The sequence below is a fragment of the Cladophialophora carrionii genome, assembly GCF_000365165.1.
Source record: "Cladophialophora carrionii CBS 160.54 unplaced genomic scaffold supercont1.3, whole genome shotgun sequence".
Taxonomy (NCBI): Eukaryota; Fungi; Ascomycota; class Eurotiomycetes; order Chaetothyriales; family Herpotrichiellaceae; genus Cladophialophora; species Cladophialophora carrionii.
In genome coordinates this window covers 3,386,507-3,401,276 of record NW_008481828.1, presented here as the reverse complement: position 1 = coordinate 3,401,276, position 14,770 = coordinate 3,386,507, and the positions used below count along the sequence as shown (strand labels likewise).

At 55.1% G+C, this 14,770-nt stretch overlaps 7 protein-coding genes across 7 annotated transcripts; 2 read left to right on the top strand and 5 right to left on the bottom strand.

Moving 5' to 3' along the window:
- Nucleotides 1–700: 700 nt before the first annotated feature.
- Nucleotides 701–1,408, bottom strand: G647_04640 (protein-L-isoaspartate O-methyltransferase; the record flags this gene model as incomplete). The annotated part of the gene is made up of 1 exon (XM_008728979.1): nucleotides 701–1,408. The coding sequence occupies one exon, from the start codon at nucleotides 1,406–1,408 to the stop codon at nucleotides 701–703; it is 708 nt and encodes a 235-aa protein (XP_008727201.1).
- A 557-nt stretch (nucleotides 1,409–1,965) lies between these two features.
- Nucleotides 1,966–3,777, bottom strand: G647_04639 (uncharacterized protein; the record flags this gene model as incomplete). Its single annotated transcript, XM_008728978.1, has 1 exon — nucleotides 1,966–3,777. The coding sequence occupies one exon, from the start codon at nucleotides 3,775–3,777 to the stop codon at nucleotides 1,966–1,968; it is 1,812 nt and encodes a 603-aa protein (XP_008727200.1).
- Nucleotides 3,778–4,495: 718 nt separating this feature from the next.
- G647_04638 (uncharacterized protein) lies at nucleotides 4,496–6,082 on the bottom strand (the record flags this gene model as incomplete). The annotated part of the gene is made up of 4 exons (XM_008728977.1): nucleotides 4,496–5,800; nucleotides 5,853–5,920; nucleotides 5,971–6,002; nucleotides 6,051–6,082. 4 exons carry the CDS (start codon nucleotides 6,080–6,082, stop codon nucleotides 4,496–4,498), a joined length of 1,437 nt encoding a protein of 478 aa, XP_008727199.1.
- Nucleotides 6,083–6,452: 370 nt separating this feature from the next.
- On the bottom strand, nucleotides 6,453–7,055 carry G647_04637 (uncharacterized protein; the record flags this gene model as incomplete). The annotated part of the gene is made up of 1 exon (XM_008728976.1): nucleotides 6,453–7,055. One exon carries the CDS (start codon nucleotides 7,053–7,055, stop codon nucleotides 6,453–6,455), a length of 603 nt encoding a protein of 200 aa, XP_008727198.1.
- Nucleotides 7,056–8,088: 1,033 nt separating this feature from the next.
- G647_04636 (uncharacterized protein) lies at nucleotides 8,089–9,240 on the top strand (the record flags this gene model as incomplete). Its single annotated transcript, XM_008728975.1, has 1 exon — nucleotides 8,089–9,240. One exon carries the CDS (start codon nucleotides 8,089–8,091, stop codon nucleotides 9,238–9,240), a length of 1,152 nt encoding a protein of 383 aa, XP_008727197.1.
- Nucleotides 9,241–10,672: 1,432 nt separating this feature from the next.
- Nucleotides 10,673–12,021, top strand: G647_04635 (uncharacterized protein; the record flags this gene model as incomplete). Its single annotated transcript, XM_008728974.1, has 2 exons — nucleotides 10,673–11,150; nucleotides 11,288–12,021. 2 exons carry the CDS (start codon nucleotides 10,673–10,675, stop codon nucleotides 12,019–12,021), a joined length of 1,212 nt encoding a protein of 403 aa, XP_008727196.1.
- A 778-nt stretch (nucleotides 12,022–12,799) lies between these two features.
- G647_04634 (isocitrate lyase) lies at nucleotides 12,800–14,540 on the bottom strand (the record flags this gene model as incomplete). Its single annotated transcript, XM_008728973.1, has 3 exons — nucleotides 12,800–13,157; nucleotides 13,222–14,273; nucleotides 14,337–14,540. 3 exons carry the CDS (start codon nucleotides 14,538–14,540, stop codon nucleotides 12,800–12,802), a joined length of 1,614 nt encoding a protein of 537 aa, XP_008727195.1.
- Nucleotides 14,541–14,770: the final 230 nt, after the last annotated feature.

Genomic DNA, 14,770 nt, shown 5'->3' with positions numbered 1-14,770 from the left:
TACAGATCTGCCTTTTAGATCTTTGGCTCCTCCTTCCCGCAAACCTGGGTGTCTCTTTCTCCCGCGTTCAACTTCTTGGAGCCATTCAAACCCTTCTCCTAATTCTGCGACTGTGGAGATTCCAAGAGTGATCTTGAAAGAATCCAGCTAGTCTACAATCTTTGGGCTATCAAACCAAATCAACAACTTTATTTAGAGACCGCGATGAGAAAAGCAACCTCGCATCTTGACGCCCCTTTTGCGCCGCTGATCTCACAACTTGAATCCGGTGCGTCTCTATCCAGGATTATACATAGCATCGGGAGTAAAGAACCGTGCTTGGCCTCTGGATCCCAGGACCTTCAGTGCCATACAACTAGAGTTCAGTCTCATATCCTCTGCTTATGCTATACATCTCAGCCTCTGCATTCTGATGTGTTGATGGGTCACATCTGTCCTCAATGCGGTACGAGTATTGCCGCGTACGCGCTGCGCGAGTGGTGTGGCGTTGACACGCGGCCCGAGTCTCGTCACCGCACTCACATAGTGGTGATCACTGGATGATAGAAAAGCCCGATTCCCGCACTATGTCGAGAGTCCCTCCATCAGTCAACCCATTGACTTGAGTTACCTCATGAGTTTGCTCTCCTTAGATCCCCCAAGTACTGTTGATTTACCTGGTCCACAGCGCTCTCCACCACGCCATAATTCGCTGTGATTGTCAGGTCGGGGCATCCGTCAACGGCACATACCTCACTCCCATGTCCTTCTTCCTCGTCACCTTTCCATCTTTATCCTTGTCGACCACCCAGATCCACTGGCTGCCCCAACCACCCTCGTCCTCCACCGGGATGAACATCCGCCCGGGCCTGGCCAACTGGTCGATCAAACTCTGGTGCATTTCCTTGGCCGCCGCCCCGACGTGGATCGCATTATAAGGTCCCCCCTCGGGATATCCCTTGCGGCCGTCCCCCGTCACGAGTTCGACCTTGCCGGACTCGAGCAGCGCCCGTCCTTCCTTGCTGCGCTGCATGTTCTCCCGCGACATATCAACCAGGCCTTTGATGTGGTCAATACCCACGACCTTACCCGCGCCGGAGCCGTCAGCGCCGCACACGATCGTCGCGAGCACGTGCGTTAGGTATCCGCTTCCGGACCCTATATCTAGGACCTTCGCGCCCTGATTCTCGGGCATGAACGGCAGCAGCGATTCGCAGGCCGAGGCGTGCATGTGTGGGGCAGAGATGGTGGCGCCGAACCCGATCGGCTGGGGCGAGTCTTCATACGCGGCGTGGGGGGAGGAAGGACAGTAGTGCGCGCGGTCGACGGCGGCCATGGCGTCGCGGACGCGCGGGGCTTGGATTAGGCCTTGGGTGAATAGGTTCTGGATCAGTTCGGCGTTGGTGCGACCGGAGCAGCGCCACGCCATGGTCGAGGATGGGGGAGGCAGCGTGTATGGTAGGAAGGATTTAATAGTAGAGAAATCGAAGTGGTATGGGAGGAGCGAGAAGAGGACGATAAATCCTGTCCAAAGTAGCAGATTCGCAGTGGAGTGGAATGACATGCAACCTTGGGTGGTGAACTGCTGAGGGGAGCACCGCCGTTACAGTATCTACAGGAGAACGGGTGGTGGTCGCCTGCCTGCAGGGTGGACTTGTAGAAATGAAAACAAATGGAAGGTCACCGCAGAAGTGAACCTTCAGGCATCAGAAGCAGCCGAGGAATGACGCGGGGTGACAAGTTACTCAAGTGGCCCGGAAATCATCTCCGAAGTGCGGGGCAAGCTCAGCCTTGCATGCAATACACGGTGAGGGAAGCAGGGTACTTTTCTCATTAGCCACGATATATGTGTGTTTGACGACAGTTCGAGAATGCAGCGACTTCGGGCTGTCGGGTCTTCCAATGTGACAGAGGAGGGGTCCTTAGTTGAACGGCGAGACACCCCGTCGTCTCTATGAAGACTGAGCGAAACAGATGTCTACTCGTCTATATCTGCACTCTCTCCGCCGCTTTCAATGCCCGGTCTACCTTGTCCGCCAGTTCTGCTGGCTCTTCCAAGCCAACACTTAATCGAACGAGATCAGGCTCAACGCCCCATTGTGCCGTCCACTCCATCTCTGCGTAGTGAGCCAACACAGTATAAGGACACGCCAGCGTGAAATTTGTACCCAAACTCGGGCCCTTCTGGACCTCGAGGGCGTCGAAGAAAGCGACTGCCTGCTCCGGGTGCTGGAACGTTACGGACAGCAATCCGCCATAGCCACCATTGGGGCTGCGGCAGGCATCATAATTTGGTCGACTAGGGCTGCACTTCGGATAGTAGACCTGCTTGACCAACGGGCATTGCTGCAACAGCGTCACAACAGCCTCTGCATTCTGATTGATCCGCTCACTTCGGCGGATAAAGTCGCGAGAATTGCGTTCCATGAACACTGCATCTTCGGCCCAATAGTTGTCCTCGTACTCTCGGGACATGGCCTGCTTGAGTTCAGGATACCACTTGCTCTGCGGGTTGAGCACACAACTGCCGCCCATCACGTTGCTGTCGCCGCTGAACACCTTAGTAAGGCTGCTTACGACGATATCTGCGCGGCTGAGGACGTCGATATTGGTGAAGTTGCCGACCGTCTCGTCGACAACGACGGTGAAGTCGTACTTATCGGCAAGAACGCGGATGCGCTGAAGATCAGCGGAGTTGAGAAGTGGATTGCTTGGGAACTCGGTGAAGAGAGCCAAGAACCTCTCACCGGCGTCAAGGCGTCTATCCAGGTCATCTATACAGGCGGCGCTGCCATGGCCGTAGAAGAGGCATCCTGCGCCCCACTTCTCCAGGATTTTCAAGGTGTCGATGTAGGGAAAGCCGAAGCATACACTCTTTCTGGGTGGCTGGCCATTTGCTTCAGCATTGGCCAGGAGGATGCGGTGTGTGTTGAAGATCGAGGACATGCCAGAAGGGTACAGGTAGACGTCGTTTTCCGAGAGTCCCTTTTGTCGTCCGGCGCACCCGTCTGGTGAGTTGGTCAGTGCTTGTTCCAGTTCTGCGTCGTCTGTCAGGCAGCCGCTGATTCTACGTCGGATAGCCAGTTTCGCCTGCGAGGCTAGCTTGACGTTGAGATTGCGACCGAAACGTTCCTCCACGAATTGTGTGTGGTCTCTGTCTTCCCCATCCGCGCCGGCTCGATCTGTCGTGGCATTATTCGAGGATGGGATGTCGTGAATGATTCCGTTCCGCGATCCCGGACGCTGGTATCTTCGAGGCCCCTTCGTGTACATATCATCCGGTCTTGGCTGTGGTTGCGTTGTCACTGGCTCGAGAATCCCGTCCCTCAACGCCTTTAAGCAAAATTCACCTCTGCGGCTTGAGATCCCATCTCCCGTGTGCTGCCACACTTGCTTTGCCACACTGAAATATTCTTTGGGGAAGAAGACACACGACAGGCTCGAGAGTGTGGTGGCATGGCTTCTGTTCCCGGTATTGACCGGCTCCAACTGCAGAACGTGGACAACCCCGACTCCCAGGCCTTCGACTTTGTCGTAGAAGAACTTCAAGCACCTCTTCGCGGTGGCGAGCGAGGGGAACAGCATGACTGCCTCTCCTGATCTGCCATAGAGCTTCAAAATCTCGTTTCCCAGCTCCTGGATCGTTAAATGGATGAAGAACCGTGGGTAACCAGTCTGCATCTTGGAGAGCACCCAGTCCTCGCCTTCCTCGTAACCCACCGTCGCTTTCCATGACGGCAAGGATACGCTGACGGCGTGAGGTGTGTTAGGCACCGGTTGCCCCACCGCAGCGAGCATTGCGGTGGCCTGCTTCTTCGAAGATCGTGAATAGACGTGTTGGTGACCAATAGTAGGAGAGGCAGTGTCAGTCAACGGGCAAAGAGTCACGACGAACAGAGTTTTCCGACTTCGGAGGTCTTCTGCTTAGTTTCCTTTTCGGGAATTTCGCGATACAGTAGTAGCTTTGCGAGTTCTGGACACCCACTGGACGCAACAGATAATTATTGCGTCGCAACCATCAGTCTGTGGTTTGGATGATATCTGATGTTTCCAGAGGATATGTTGCTCCATTTTCGTCATCACAGATATCACACTGGCTGGCCGTGGATAATCTATCATCCGCGGAAGAAAGGCGGGAGAAAGGCATGCTACAAAAGATAAAGCACAATGTCAGGCCTGGTTGTGGCACCGATGTCTTGCCGTACTGACGACCGATCCCACTTTTACTTAAGATGGCTGAACCGGGCCAGGATACTCCTTAGCTCAATCCCAGGCTGCACAGGGCACATGGGCTACAAAGCGCAGCTACTGGGAGCCGTCGACCGCAATGCTGCCATGATCGCCCCCCTACATGAGACATCAGGGCGCGCCAACGCCCCTCAGCTGCGTTCGGGTTGCGGGTTACTCAGATCTATTGAAGAAGCGGAAACGGACTTTGCAGAGGTCAAGATTCCGCGCTGAATGTCGTTGTACCCCTTGATACCTGTGTCATAATAGTCGGCACGAGGACGCCTTTCTAAGACCCAGTCATCGGCTCCTCGGCAACATAATGCAGGTACGCGCCCAAGAGCTTGGTTCCCTCGATGTAATTCCTCCGGTCCAGCTTCTCATTAATACTATGCGCCGCATCCGTAGAACTGCCCATCGGCAGCAATAGCACGTTCTTCCCCGTCGCCTGCTCAAAAGTGATGGTCACCGGGATGGACCCGCCCTCTCTCGTCATATCGGGCTCCACGCCGAAAACTTCCTTGACTGCTTTGGCCGCTGCAGAGAAATTCCAGTGCGAGGGCGAGGCGACCCACCACTTGCCATCGTGTTGGCAATAGACGTCCAGCGAGTTCTTGGAGTTCAGTTTCGCGAATTCGGAGCGGATGTATTTGAAGACCGCTTCGTTGACAGCGGAGGATTCCATGTTGGGCACCGTGCGAATGGAGAATTTGCCAATGACTTTGGCGGGGATGACGGTCTTTGCGCCGGGAGCACTAAACGCACCTTCCACACCGTGGATGGACAATGAGGGATATCGCCATCTTGCCATGAGGGTCTTTTCCTTGTCGTTGAAAATCGAGGTTTCGCTGCCGAGCGATTCGTACAGGTTGTCCATGGTGTAGGCAATGGGTCCGTAGAGTTTCTTCTCTTCTTCGGTCAAGGGGGCCACCATTTCGTTGATACCTGGGATGAGGATCTTGCCATCGGTGGAGACCAGTTTGGAGAGGATAGTCATGAGGTCCGTCATGGGTTCTTGGGCCGTACCGCCGAAGACACCGCTGTGGAGGTCCTGGCCTGGACCTTTGATTTCGACAGAGTAGTAGTTGCAACCTCGGAGACCGTAGGTTAGGCACGGTTTCTCGGTACCGAGCCAGTAATTATCGGAAATACAGACTGCGTCGGCGTCTTTGAAGAATTTCTTGGCTTCGGCATTGATGAAGTCGTCGAGACCCTCACTTCCATACTCTTCCATGCCCTCAAAACAACAGAGTAAATTGACGGGAAAGTCGACCCCAGCTTTCTGATGGGCTTCAATAGCGTTGAGCCAGCCCAGCACGGGACCTTTGTCGTCGGTGCTGCCGCGGCCGTACATTCTGCCTTTGTCATCGATGGTGAGTTCGAAGGGTTTCGTGGCCCAGCCATCCTCGACGAGAGCGGGTTGGACGTCGTAGTGGCCGTAGACGAGGATCGTGCGTTTGCTCTTGTCGTTCCCGTAGCGGGCGATAATGACAGGCGGGAGGTCGAGGTGTTCTTTCCCGGGTTGTTTGCCTAGTGGGCGTTGTTGCACTTCTGCGCCCAGCGATTCGAGTTCGGAGGCAAGGAATTGGCCCATCTAGATATCTGTGAGTATGTCGTGGACATGCCATCTTTCGGCGCATACATACTCGAACAACATCCTTTCGTCTTTCTTCATCTGCTGAAACGGAGGGAATTGCGACGGCTTTCCGTAGTCCTGCCTGGAATTAGCACCCCGCCAACACCAGCAGTCAAGGCTGTACGCACGGTCGATAAAGGAGTCGGCGAGCTCGTCAACCCTGCATTATATTAGCTAGTTGACGGTGTGATGGAGTTATCTGGCTCACTTCTTGAAGTACGGTTCTAGTTGCGGCGCCATCTTGTCGTCTGATATGTGGCCGTAGTATGGTCGAACAGAGCACGTAGTGTTTTTCAATGGATGGAGCAAGCCTATCGAGGAGCGCGTAGGTCTAAGCTTGGTATGTAAAGACGTTGGAGAGCAGCGAAAAGTGCGAGAGAGGTGGAGCATGTGAGCTGCCTGGTGGGATGCGAAGACTGCGGTTGGATGCGGTTTGGAGAGGTTGAGGAAGGAGTGAAGATCTCCGAGCAGCGCAAATTGGTAGTTTGACCTGAATTATACATTGGCAACCCGCCGAAACGATATGCTCTGTGGCTTTCTAATGCGGCAATAGTACACGCTGATATATAGAAGCTCAGCACGCTGAGAAGAATGCATCCTGCCAGATCTTCTATGCATCTTTCAGCCATCGTTCTTTTCTGATCTGCCTGTCCTCACGTGCCTCCCGCCTCTTTTTGCCCCAGTTCGACTTGATGATCGCGGTCACCATCTGCTGCTCTTTGCCTTTTTGTGGCGCTAAGCCGTCCACAACCAGATGCGTGAAAACGGGTGAGCAGTCGAATTTCTTGGAGAGTTTACTGACGCTCCACTGAATGGGTTCGGTCATTCTCAACCTTCGCATTTCCTCCAGGTCCTTTTCCGTCAAGTGATATCGCTTTTCTGTTTGCCCCTTCACAGCTGGCAGTTGTTGAGCCGATTGTAGTTGTAAGCCTCTGGTTTCGGGGTCTGGGAACACCTTTCTCCGGTCGTTTTTAGGGAGGAATAAGTTGGGCGTGTGGTAGACATTGGGCATGCTCGGAGGAGGATTGTAGATAATGTGGTCATGCGGCTCGGTCTTGGAAGGGAGAAAATCTGGATCGGGCTTGATATTCAGCCGTGACCTAGTTCGTCGGTAGGTGTTGGTGGACTGATGGCGCCGAAACGAAGGGTGCAGGATTTGAGCACAGAGCTTGTAGAAGCGCGACGACGCTGATGTGACCGTTATTGATTGCATCGCCGTCGGCATCGTGCCACCTCTTTTGTCAGATGCCCAAGTTGAAAGTTATTGACGGCCGTGTAATTCTTTTGCCAGAGGTGTCCCGACACTAAGGGAATTTCTTTGCGCCCTCAACCCGAGACTATCGCGCGTAAGGCATGCTCTGTGACGTCAAAAAGCTTTGCGGCCGTCGGGTCGAGCCTCTTGTTCCACCACTCGAAAGTGTGCCGATGTGTTGTGAGCTGGAAATGTCGAAGATCAATTGTGCTGCGCCTGGAAGCTGAATTGGGCGAGAGGAGGATCAGCCGTTCGCGCGCTGAAATTGGGCCACTAAGCGTGCAGCGCAGTTAGAGTTGAGCTTGGCAGGAGTGAGCGGATGCAAGTTCGTCACAAGACACTGGCAACTTTGTCCCTGAGACAACTGGCGCTGCCAAAAACAGGTGCCTGGATGCCTGGATGCCTGGATGCCGCGGGTGGGAAGCCCCTAGGCATGCCCGCGACGCCCAATTGGATGGTCGAGTGACGAGCTTGCAGCGTGCCTCCAATGCCTAACGATGCAATCATTTGTTGTGAACTCGTCGATCCTTTCTTGCTTGCCGTGTCCCTCCTCTCCTCTCGTAAACCGGGAGTTCCTTCTGGCCTCAGCTTGACGTCTCCTCCCACTCACACCACAACCGCATACTTTTCGTTGCACAGGCCATCCATCGTCACCTCCTCGTCGCCCGGAGAACGCAAGTACAACCTGATCGAGAGATATATATTCTTGTTTAGCGGCCGGCGACCTCCGCACCCCGTTCCATTGCCCTGCGCCGCGACTGTGTACCCTGGCGCATGTTGTTCTGAGCACTGCGAGTCAGGCCCCATTGCAGGCACACGTTCAATCTCGCTTTTTGTTGCTCGCTCCATTCACGACATGTTCTGCCTCAGGCGCTTGAACTAGAAGCGAATTCACCTGATCTTCCGCACTCTGCACAATACTTCTCCCACCTGGCCTACTTGACTCCGGTTCGACCATATCACACATCTGCACCCCGCACCACACGCCGCTGCCATGTCGTCGAACGAACCGTCCGTCCACGAGAAAATCAGTGCTCCCAGCACCGAGTCAAAGGACTCTGCTTCACCACTGTTGAAAGACTCCGCTACACCGTCTACTCGAACAACAACCGCCGAGTCCGCAGGTGACGAGACCGCTGCAAAGCCGCGAAAGAGAGATTTCTGGAAGCTGGGAAAGAAGCCGGAAGAGGACAAGGGCAAGGGGAAAGGCACGACATCTTCAAAATCGCCTTCTACCGCGGCGAGCCCATTGACTGGCTTGAACCCGGTCTCGCCCATGAGATCACCAGACTTGGTTGGCGGTTCAGTGTCACCTCATCGGGGCTCTCTGGGTCACCCTTACGGCGTCCCGAACTCTCCAGTGCAAGGGATGGGCACTGCATCTCCCCGACCGCACTCGCCGGCCTCGTCCATGATCTTTGAGCGAAACGTCCAGGAGGATGTCGCTCTCCCCGAGAAGTCCCCGCACATGCCTTCTCATGTTCTCATTGAGAACCACATTGCGCCCGCTCTGGACGCATCTGCAGAAGCCATCACTGATGAAAAGCTGAATCCGGACACTGTGGAAATTGTCACTCATGCCACACATCAACCTGCGGCGGTGACCATCTCTGGCCTGGGAGCCGAGCAGTCTATGGCTTCTTCAATGCAAGACGACTTCCCCCCGTCGCTTGCGTCACCGGCGCATCGAGATACAGAGACCGGTTCCACCTATGGGTCTCTAGACACGACAGATGTCCGACGTTTGAGCTTCATCTCTTTTGCCGACGTTGTGCACGGCGAACAAGAATTTGGAGATGCGCGCCGCGATTCTACATATGTAGCAGGCCATCCGTCCCTGGCACCTGCTCGGTCTCCTTCTCCTCTTCGTTCACCCACCTCTTCCGCGGCTCCTGGGACATCACCCCCAAGCAGCGTCACGGCATCCGTGAAGGGATTTGAGACATCCCCCCACCGAGCGCCAAGAGGTGCAGGGAGCCCACTTCCAGGCCAGAGCTCGCCTCTGGCAGGAGGCAGTGAGATCAACGTCGAAACCATGCGACAGGCACTCCGGAAAACGGGAAGCGGGGATTTGAGCCATTTCCGCAGTCCACCACTGAGTGCCGTGGGCAATGATGACGGGACCTACGACCGACCTTTCAGATGAGTAGATACGACCACGAGGCCATGAACAATTCGGGAGGAGGTGGCATGATATTCGCAGGCGCACATCATGATGGTTGAGTTCCTTCGAAGCTCAATCTGAGGAGGATTACTATGAAGACAAGACAATATGGGTTCTTTAGTGTACTGACCTTCTGTGGAAAGGTCTATTTTCCTTCGGATATTAGATACCACTTGTCGACGATTGAATGCCAGTTCCACAACAGTAGATTGCTTCAATCGCAATTTGTGACAACCAGCTTTTGTGACTCCAGCGCGCATGACAAAGAAGATGGCCTTTTGCTGAAGCAGTGAGAAATCCGATCGAGGGACGATGCATATACTCGTACCCACCAGACACCGTCGAGACCATCACCGAGTCAGCTGCACCGATGCAGGGCATACCAACCGCATCACGAAACCTGGAGCAAGACCGTTGCAGCCAATGACCGACGGATAGGCAGCTGGGGGAGGATGAAGCCAAGGAGGATTCAACTAATTACTCCGCACTTTTGCTACGATCGCGCCCCGAGGATCGTATCAAACATCCTTGCCGAACCGAGCGGCCTGAACCATAACTTGTGTCCAAGAGGAGGGGGTCGGGCCATCAAAGCCCAGACGCTGAAAGCGGGCACAGCGTCCATAATGCTGCTGTTCAGGCCTCCCTTCCGCGCTATCGCTGTCTTCCTCTGCGACAACTCGTACTTCCTAGGATAAGCGTATCTACAGTACCGTGTAGACGAGTGGTCTCACGAACCAATCCCGCCGTCGAGGTCGGAAGAATCGTTCGAATCGGGGGGGAGGAGCAGCACACATCTGCGTGCATCTAACGTGCTCGGAAGAGGAACTTGAAGACGACTCGAGGAGATTGACCTCCACCACGACAGCTGCTTGCCTACTCGGCGACTCGCGACGATTCTGACTCCGACGACGTCTCGAAAGACGACGACCCTAAAGACGAGGACCCTAAAGACGACGACTCTAACTCTAATAACAACTCTAACGATAACGATAACCCGAAAGACGACGACCCGAAAGACGACGACCCGAAAGACGACGACCCGAAAGACGACGACCCGAAAGACGACGACCCGAAAGACGACGACCCTAAAGACGAGGACCCTAAAGACGACGACTCTAACTCTAATAACGACTCTAACTCCGACAACGACCTAAAAGACGACGACCAACGACGACCCGAAAGACGACGACCCGAAAGACGACGACCCGAAAGACGACGACCCGAAAGACGACGACCCGAAAGACGACGACCCGAAAGACGAGGACCCGAAAGACGAGGACCCTGAAGACGAGGACCCTGAAGACGACGACTCTGACTCCAACAACGACTCTAACTCCGACGAAGACGACTCCTCTAAAGACTCCTCCTCTCCCTCCTCCTCGAACTACACTTGATCCCGTCTCTTTCGTCAACCATGGCCGTGCAGTCTAACCTGAGCAACCTGCCGTCCCTCGCGAGCATCACCACTGGTACATTGTTCAACCCGCTCCTCACGGGCCCTCTGCTGCTGTATGTCCTGCGCCACCCGTCGGTCCTGGAGAAACTCCCCTGGCCACCGACCAAGTATTACAACCTACCGTTCGACCTGCCTTTTCCTTTCCCGAGCAGCATCCGCGTCGGAGCCACGCCCCCGCTCAAGACGCTCAAATTCCTCTTCACGTGGGGCCTGATCTTGTCCGTGAATCGCCTCTTGAACCGACTGGCCTTGAATTATGGCCATCTCAAGAAACAAGGGGAGCCATGGGAGTTTCAGACCGAGGGCAAGGAGACGGTGCTGATCACGGGCGGCTGTTCCGGGTTCGGCAAGGAAATGGCCAAAATGTTCGCCGAGCAGACCAAGGCCAAGATCGTCGTGTTGGATGTCCAGGCCCTGCCGGACGACCTGAAGGACGGTAAGTCTGTCTGTTTATCTGTCTTTACGTGCGTATCCGTCGTGCGATTGTGGCCGCAAGTTGGTCGCTTGGTCTGGACCTTGCTTCCCGGCGTCCTCGAGCGATATCACTAACAGATGAACCCCTCCTCCGGACAGTGCCACGCCTCTCATACTACAAAGTCGACTTGACATCCCCGCCGTCCATCCACGAGACGATCAAACAGGTGCTCGAGACGTCGTCGGTGCCGACGGTGCTGATCAACAACGCGGGCATCGCGCAGGCGCACACGATCCTCTCGACCAGCGACGAGTTTGTGGAGAAGATCTTCCGCGTCAACGTGCTCAGCCACTTCACGCTCCTCCGCCTGCTGCTCCCGCGCATGATGGCCCAGCGCAAGGGCCACGTCGTGACAATCGCCAGCATGGCCTCGTACACGGGCTGTCCGAGCCTGGGCGACTACTGCGCCACCAAGCACGCCGTGCTCGGCATGCACGAATCTCTCGTCGCCGAGCTGGCCACCCGCTACAAGGACCAGGGCGGCCACTGTATCCAGGCAACGACCGTGCACCCTATGTGGGCTCGCACACCGCTCGTCGGGTCCTGGGAAAGACAGCTCGTCGCTTCCAGGGCCGCCGTGCTCGAGGCCAAGGATGTCGCTGCGCCCGTGGTGCGCCACGTCCTGACGGGACGGAGTGGCAGCGTTTTCGTCCCCGAGCGGTTCAGGTACGCGACCATTGCAAAGGGGTTGCCTGATTGGGTGGGGATCAAAATGAGGCTGGATCTCGCCGTGAATACGGATGTGGGGAGGGAGGCGGAGAGAGAGACAGAGAGACAGGCCCTGGAAGTCAAGGAGAGGAAGGGCGTCGAAGAGAGTTGGGTCGAGACGTAGGGTGTGGTATAGCCAGGTAGGCCTTACATTGAACTCACAGGCTACGTACAGCCATGGCTGTGCAAATGCACTTATGATGAAGGAATGAAGGAGAGGCCCCGATCATGGTGGTGCTGGGGAAGTGCTCGCGCCGATGTTCTGTATGCATGTGGGTATGTATGTATATTCGTTGTCGAACCTTCCAAGCAGACGAAGACTGCGTCAAGTTAAGCCCTTTGTCTTTGGCATCCTACGCACTCTTCGTCTTTTCATGCTACACTGTGGAATCCGCAGTACGGTCTGGATTACCACAGCCACGTCACTCGTTCGCGCGCCGCAATGGCTTGGACATAAGGGAGAACTTCCATACCCTCATAGTCATGTCAAACCAGACTGTGGCCTAGGACGAGTCTTCTCCATCGATCCCATCACAGTCTGATGGACAGCAGGAGAGGCTCCAAGAACGTTCCATAGAGTTGGAATGCCAGTGCTTCCGGAAGCGCAGAACACAGAAGCTATAAAGATTGTGAGGTCATCTTTTTCTGCACAGTCGAGTCGAAGTGTACAGTACTATGATTGCCATCAATGATACTGAGAAGAAAGCATGCTTCACAAGACAAGTAGTACCTAGGTATCCAAACACGAACTGTACTGTATTGTACTGCACATCACTATGCTGCGGTAGCTAGCTACACTCTTGGTTCCTCGCCCGTCGAGACGTTCACATTCTTGCAGACATAAGCTCCGAGGGCCTGCCGGCTTGCCTGCTTGTCGTTGCTTCGATGTTATCATATTCGTTTCAATGAAATTGCGTCTCAGTGACTCCTTTGCCCATCGCACTCGTCGAGCTGACACCGCCGGTCACCATCTTCAGGAGATTGTCGACGTAGTTGGCACCGCTCCATTTCTGATGGGTCACCACGTCGATCTTGTTGGCCATCTCTGGCTCCTGGATCAGTTCGCCGTAGGCACGCATGCCTCGCTTGGCGAAGTTCTTGGCGAATGTGTCGGAGATCAGGGCCGTGGAATGGAGACCCGCAAGCGTGATGAACTGCCAGCAGTAACCCAGCTCGGCAAGACGTTGGATGTAAGTTTCTTGATCGGACGACGACATGGCCGCCTTCCAGTTGAAGGACGGCGAGAGGTTGTATGCGAGTCTAGAGGGACCTATGTTAGTCTCTCTGCGTGTGGGAATCGGCATGGTTGGGAAGATCCACTTACTTCTGCTCTGGCCACACGGCATGCACGCCATCGGCGAATTCCTTCGCCTGTGCGTAGTCGGGCAGCTTGCTCTCCATCCAGATCATGTCTGCGTAGGGCGCGTAGGCGATCGCTCTGTTGACTGCGCACTGGCAACCTCCTTGGTACCTGTAATAGCCTTCACGGGTTCGCGGGGCGTCCCAGTCCCAGAAGATATCGACGCCCGTCAGTCCCTTGGCGATGGCTCGGCATTGGTTGTTTGACTTGCCCTTCGAGGCAGACTTGTATTTTTCGATCAGGGCGGCCTTATCAACATGGACACCGGCGTTGATGGCGTCAATGACGGCTTCGTCGAACAACTTTATGCCGGCCTCTTCCATCCACTTGTCCTCTATTGCCTGGAGTTCTTCACCGTTTCTGCCCGCCTGTTCCGCTGCGACCATCAGATCGTTCAAGGGTTGGAGGTTCTGGTTCGTGGTGCCCAGAATGAATGCGTGATCCCGGTGATCAATCGTCGTTGTGATTAGAGTGGCGGCTTCGGAGTCCGTCCGGGCGATCGCAAGCAAGTCGACGCCCATAACGTCGGCTTGGGCGCGAATGGCCACCAGCCGATTGATGTGCTCGGAGACAGGGACGAGGACTTTGCCAGCCATGTGGCCGCATTTCTTGGTACCAGGAGCCTGGTCTTCGATGTGGATGCCCGCCGCACCTTTCTCCACAAACAGCTTGGTGAGTTTCATGACTGCGGTGAGACCGCCATGACCGGTGTCCGCATCCGCGATGATGGGTCGTAGGTAATCCACATTTGCCACGGAGTCACGTTTGTCCTTGGGTGTTGTGAGACGCTCTTCCCGTTGCTTGCGGTCGTGGAACAATTGAGCCATGAACAGATGCTGCACCTTGTTCGGGACCGTGTTCATGGGGTAATCCGCCAAATCGGGCGACGGCTCGTCCGTGGAAGATGCGGTGGAGGAGGATTGCCAGCCGGAGACGTAGACGGTGTCAAGGTATTTGTTCATCTGGGTCAGCATCGTCGGTTCAAGGCAGCCGTAGGTAGCAGAAGCCGTTTTGGTCTGCAGGACAGGTCAGTATGAGACGGGCAGATGGAGTGAGAGGAGGATGTTCTTGAGCCGTACCGCAAACCGCTCCTCGACGAGCTTCCACAACTTCTTAGCCTGTGCATTGGCTGGGTACTCAATCTTGAGGGTGCCGCGCTTTTGCACAATCTGTTCGGCCGTGAAGGGTCGTTTGGTAAATCGCCATCTGGAATCAGTCCACCATTGCTTGACAGATTCCACATCCTGCAGATATAGCTGCTCTTCTTGGTCTAGTGGAGACATCTTGAATGTGCTGATGACGCCTCTTGTTCAAGGTCAAGTGTGGGTATCTCGAAGAATGCAGCCCAGTTTCAATGCAGCTTACTGTTCCACAGACTGATCTCTACCACGACACAAGCAGGAGTGTCGACAGGGGGTGATCAGCACAAACCCAAACCCGAATGAAGGAGGTCAAAAGGAAGCTGAGAGGAGCAAGAAGAGGAGCATGCGTGAGGATTAAGTAAAGAAAGCAC